The following is a 6,609-nucleotide window of genomic DNA, read 5'->3' as shown; positions in this document are numbered from 1 at the left end:
TTTGTTATCAGTAATTTCCACTCAATTTGCAGTTGGGAGGTCCTTTAAGTTATTCTTAATTATCAATAGATCTTCCATTATTCCACATATAATATATATTTATATAATAAAGCATAAAACAATGATTTAGAGGGATACATCTTTTAGAGTTAGTTATATAATCAAGATTAGTGCGCATAAGATTATAAGCATTAACCAACGCACTATACCATCTGAAATAATATTATTAGTTTACAATTACACTCACAACCAAACTAGTGCTACTTTTCTACAAATAATTAAGATTAGATTAGAGAATAATTGATCATGATTTCATACCGTTATAATTGCAACTTCTCTGATTCTTCGTGATAGAAATGTGTTTTTGTTAGTTTAATCTATCCGCTCATAAAGAATGAAGAATGTTGAATGATTGTGAATTTTTAATTACTCTCTCTTTAAAATATATATTTACTAATATAAATATAATATAGTATCTATATAGACTATAGAGTGCATATTTTTAATTTGTTTGTATCATTGGAGTTTGGGAAGTGGTCATTTGCTTAAGAATATAGATACTAGCTAATAGGTTTTGGACAGGAGATATAAAATTATAATTTGATTTTAAACTGATTTAAATATATTGTTTGTATTTTTTTTAAGTTGTGTTTTACTCATAAATATAAATTTTTTAAAATTTATCAAAATTTCTTAATTTTTTTTATACAATCTTATTAAATGAGTAATTCATAATTCATAATTTATAAACAAGATACTGAAATATCCTAAGATGTTGATTGATAAATCACTTATATTAATGTTCCTTTTGTAATAAATCTTTGTAATTACAAAATTTTTAAATACATAAAAATTTATAAAGATCAATCAATTAGTCAATAATAGTAATAACTAGTTGTTCTTCACCACGGAGTACAATCAAATTTGTTTAAAATATCGAATATGTAATTTTAATTTAAGTTTGAAAATTAGTTAAATTGACTTTTGAAAAGTGTAACATGACAAATAAAAATGAACGGAGAAAGTATTCCTTAACTTAATTGCTCAATCTTCAAGAATAATTTTTAAAGGGAAAAGGGTTTGATATACTCCTCAACTTTGTCATTTGGAGCTGATATATCCCTCGTTATATATGCCCTTACCGTTATACAAACGGCTCACATATACCCCTGTCGTTACAAAATGGCTCACATATACTCTTCATTTAATGGAAGTTAAAATATTAGTTTTAAATTTATATTTATTACTTCTAATTTTTTTAAAAAAAAATTATTTAGGGGTATATATGATTCTTCTATCAAAGTTCAAGGTATATTTTAATTTTTTTCATACACAAATTATTTTTTGACTTCTTTTATTATAACTAGAGAAAAAGGTCAAATATGCCCCTAAACTATTCGAAAAAAGTCTAGATATACCCTTCGTTTAAAGTTTGGTTCACTCATGCCCTCACCGTCCAACTTTTGGTCCGAATATACCCTTATGGGCGTTAGTTGTTATGTTGGACATATCCAACCATTTTTTTATTTCTTTAAATTCCACATGAAATTATCATGTTATTTTGACCTTACCACATGACATTTATATGAAAATGAAAAGATATTCGGACTCATAAACACCTAATCCGACCCAGAAATCAACTCCTTTTAAATTCACTATCCGACCCATTTTTAACAATTTTGTTTAATTTTTATTTTTTCGGTAAATCCCGAAAATGAGCAATTGATTAATAAAAAATAGGAAAAATATGAAAAAATATAAAATTAACGGCAAAAATTCACAAATAAATATATTAACCTTAAATTTAATTTTTTTTAATTTTTATTTTTCGGTAAATCTCGAAAATGAATAATTTGATTAATAAAAAAATATGAAAAGTATGAAAAAAAATATAAATTAACGCCAAAAGTTTACAAATAAATATAGTAACATTTTATTCTACAATTTTTTTAAAATTTATTTTTTTCGACAAATCCCGAAAATGAGTATTTTATTAATAGAAAGGGGAAAATATGAAAATAAAATAAAAAATTTACGTCAAAATTCACAAATAAATATAGCAACCTTAAATTTAATAATTTCAACAATTTTTTTTATTTTATATTTATTTCATATTTTCCTATTTTTTATTTTGTGAATTTTTTACGTAATTTTTATATTATTTTTTTCATATTTTTTGTTAATAAACTCATTTTTGGGATTTGCCAAAAAAATTAAAATTAAGAAAATGTTGAAATTGTTGAATTTAAGGTTACTGTTTTTACTTTTTAATTTTTGGCGTTAATTTATATTTTCATATTTTTTATTAATCAATTACTCATTTTCGGGATTTATCAACAAAAATAAAAAAATTATAAAAAGTGTTTAAATTGAATTTAAGGTTACTATAATTATTTGTGAATTTTTGGCGTTAAATTTATCTTTTTTTCATATTCTTCCTATTTTTTTATTAATAAATTACTCATTTTCGAAATTTATCAAAAAAAATAATAAAAATTAAACAGAATTGTTGAAAATCGGTCGGATAATTTATTTAAAAGTGGGTTGATTTATGGGTCGGATTCGGTGTTTATGAGTCTAAATATCTTTCCATTTTCATATAAATATCATGTGGTAAGGTCAAAATGACATGACAATTCCATGTGACATTTAAATAAATGAAAAATGAGTTGGATATGTCCAACATGTCAACTAACGCCCATAAGGGCATATTTGGACCAAAAGTTGGACGGCGAGGGTATGAGCGAAACAAACTTTAAAAGGAGGGTATATTTAGACCTTTTCGAATAGTTTAGGGGTATATTTGACCCTTTTCCCTTATAATTATTTGAGTTTCTTATTCTTATTATTTTTTTCTTTCATTCCTTAGTTTAAAGAAAAAAAATCGAAAGTATTTTTTTTTAATCTATATTGTAATTTGATTTTTATATTCAAAGAAAAAATTTGGCCATCTAACATAAGTTTTACCAAAAATATGAGTGAAATATAAATAAATTTGATTATCAAAATAATAATTCTAAATTAGTCATTGAAACAAAAAAAGTAAAAAAAATATATATGTTTGACGAGGATTAAATTTACTCACATGAAATTATATATTTTTTTAAAAAAATAATAAAAAATTATTAAAATTATTTTCTTTTCATTTTCGTTAGAGAAAAAGGATATATTTGAGTCATTTGCTTATAAGTAGGTGTATATATGAGTCACTTTCATAACAAGGGATATATCAGCTCTAAATGACAAAGTTGAGGGGTATATCAAACCCTTTTCCCTTTTGTAAATTTTTTTATATCAAATTTCCGCGTGAAGCACAAATAATTTTACTAGTATTTATATATAGAAAGTTATTCGCGATTATTTTGGTCCAATTTTATTTATAAAATAAAAAAGAATACTTTGATTTCAGAGGGCTTATAAATTATATTATTCAAAACAATAATTTTACTTTAAAATTTAATAGTAAATTTGGTTACATAAGTATAATTCATTTGTTTTCGAATTTGTTAGTTTTGACACCCCTCCTACTCCGTAGCCTTTTATGGCATATCGAAATGCTTCTACTTACATTAATTTGATACAACACTTTTTCATGTATTACAGGGAAAACCTCCCAAGATGAGATTTGGGAACATACCTATCATGGTATCTTTAATTAATTAATCAATCCTCTTTAATATCTCAACGTAAAAATCCCTAAAACACACGAAAATCAAAAGTAGGATATACTTAAATATAGATACACGTATAATTAAGATTATCGAACTTCTAATTTATGAGGCTTTCTTAGGTCGAGATGTGGTAAGGGAGGTTAGTAGATTAGCTTACCAACTGCACTTATCCCTTTAAGTAATCTTGATTAGGTAATCTTAAACTTTATTAAGGAGTTTTGATATCCATAAAGAAAAGGCTACGTTGAACTAGTAATCAAATACTAGGATATTGCGCATAAATAAGCATTGGTAATTTAGTATGAATTATGATGGGGTGATGCTTGTTAATTATATGGTCTACACCATATGGGATCATTTGGTATTATAATCCCTGAGTTAATAACTTTAATGGTCACTCAACTATCAATTGTTTTCACAGAAAGTCACTCAACTATGATTTCTTTGCACAGAAAGTCACTTAACTTTCACTCAACTATAACTTTTTTGCACAGAAAGTCACTCAACCTATTTAATTATTTTTTTATTAAAATTTAATGACATGAATTTTAATTATTAACATAAATTTTAAGAATCAAATATATATCTATTTAAACCATTTAGTGATCCGCCCATTTAATTCAATCCGCTAAAAATATAATATTAAATATTTTATTTTACCATTAATTCTCTAAATCGTTCCCTATTGAACATTTTATTTTACCATTAATTCACTAAAAAATGTGGGATACAAGGGAGAATGATTTAGGGAATTAATAATAAAATAAAATATTCAATATTATATTTTTAAGGAGTCGGGTTAAATGGAGCGGGTCATTAAATGGGTATATATATATATATATATATATATGTATATTTGTTGAATAACCCTTGGATGGGGAGGGGCTGAGCGACACCCCCAGGCCTTATCATTAATAACAAAAAAAAACAAAATACAAGGAGGGGGTGGTATATATTTGATTCTTAAAATTTTGGTTAATAATTAAAATTTTATGTCACTAAATTTTAATGAAAAAACAATTAAATAGGTTGAGTGATTTTCTGTGCAAAGAAGTCATAGTTGAGTGACTTTTGATTTGAAAATGAAAGTTGAGTGACTTTCTGTGCAAAGAAGTTATAATTGTGTGATTTTTGAGTTGAAAATTAAAGTTGAATGACTTTATGTGAAAACAATGGATAGTTGAGTGACTCATCTAAGTTATTAACTCTATAATCCCTTCCAACTTGGTACTACTATTTTATCCCATCTTTCGGGTGAAATAAATTAGTTAAAAATTAAAATCACGCGACTATAATTCTGAATAATTTAATGTGTGAACCAAACGATCCAAATAATATAAGAACATCTCTGGCTATAACACTATAGTAGGGGGCATGTTTTTTATGACTCTTGGTGATAAATTTGGTCTACTAGTCACAATATGAAAGATCTATAGCTTGAACAATCTGTAATAGGAAAAAACAAATATATTTGACATAGTTCTAAAAACAAAATCCAAACTTTAACTAGAAAAAAATGTTAATACTATAAGTTACTACTCTAAATTAGATAATCATACCAGAACTAAAGAAAATTAGACTTCATTAAATTTCATGTGTTGGTATTACTTGAAGAATTTACATAGTTTATCAAGAAAATATGAATCTTCCTGTGGAGACAGATCTGTTCATTGAAACAGGATTGCACACAAAAAGATGTTGTCTTGAAAATGCACCTAAAGAGGTTGATCTTCTGAATTCATTTCCAATAATGTTATTACCACTGAATTCAGAATTCTCCCCTGAGTTGTTCTTTGTTGAAACATCATCATCACAAACAATGGTGACTACAACCTCATCGCGATGTAGTACTCGTTCGTGATCATGATCATGATCTACCAACAAGGTCAAGTCATTTTGTCTTTGAAATTGAAGAGCATTTATGGTCATTGGAGAAGGAATAGGAGGAGGCAATGACGGCGGACGACTACTACTAGTAGTACTAGGAGCAGGAGGAGATACTACATTAGCTCTACAAAGAGGGCAATTTGGATGAGATTTCAACCAAGTATCAATACAGGGGAGATGAAAAGCATGGCTACATTTAGGCAAAAGCCTAAGATTCTCATCTTCTTGAAACTCACTTAAACAAACAGCACATTCAGTGTCTTCAACCAATCCTTCACCTTTCTTGAACTTACACACTGTGATAGCCTTGATTGTAGACTCATCCAATCCAGCAACAGCAGCAAGTTGCCACTGATCTTGAGGCGTCTCGTTTCGATTAGCTTCCAACTCTGTTGCACCATTTCTGCTCCTCCTCCTCCTACAATACTTAGTAATGATGGTGTAGTAACTAACAAGAAGGAAAGCACTTGCCAAGATACCGATGATCGCTATGATGAGAGGGGAGAAAGCTGTGGCTGAATCATCTGATGCATCTTCATCATCAGGAGGAGGAGGAGGTAAAAGAAAGTAACACCATTGTGGACAATAAACACTACAAATACCTTGTGAACAATCTTTATAACTATCATAAGGTGCCCATGGATTAGTATTTCCAATAGATCCCATGTTAAAAGAAAGAAAAAAAACCAAACTTTTGCACTATAAGACTAACTACTAACACTTAGAATCAAGAAAGGTTCCATTTTTCTCAACTAAGAGAGCAAAAGAAAGAACCCCATCAAGTGTTTTTGCCTTGTTTATGCTCTTTTGTTGTGGTTGGGAAGGAGTGTAAACTAAGGGGGGCTTAGATGGAAAGGGAAGCAAAGTAGGTGAAGTTGAGGTGTCAATTCAGAATTCAGATTCTTTCAACTTTTGGTAATTCCCTTTAAGTTCCCTAAGCTCATCTTGTTTCTTTGATTTTCTTGATTTCAGTAAAGACTTAGTTTTAAAAATAAGAGATGATTGTTTGTTGAACAATAATATACAAGTTAGTTGGAGCTCTCAAATAGGA

At 27.6% G+C, this 6,609-nt stretch overlaps 1 protein-coding gene across 1 annotated transcript; it reads right to left on the bottom strand.

The window, feature by feature from the left end:
* Positions 1-5,236: 5,236 nt before the first annotated feature.
* On the bottom strand, positions 5,237-6,609 carry LOC107015168 (RING-H2 finger protein ATL51). Its single transcript, XM_015215354.2, has one exon. It carries the CDS (start codon positions 6,222-6,224, stop codon positions 5,301-5,303), a length of 924 nt encoding a protein of 307 aa, XP_015070840.1. The 5' UTR covers positions 6,225-6,609; the 3' UTR covers positions 5,237-5,300.

Source organism: Solanum pennellii, chromosome 1 (genome assembly GCF_001406875.1).
Source record: "Solanum pennellii chromosome 1, SPENNV200".
NCBI lineage: Eukaryota > Viridiplantae > Streptophyta > Magnoliopsida > Solanales > Solanaceae > Solanum > Solanum pennellii.
This window is presented reverse-complemented; position numbering and strand designations above follow the sequence as displayed.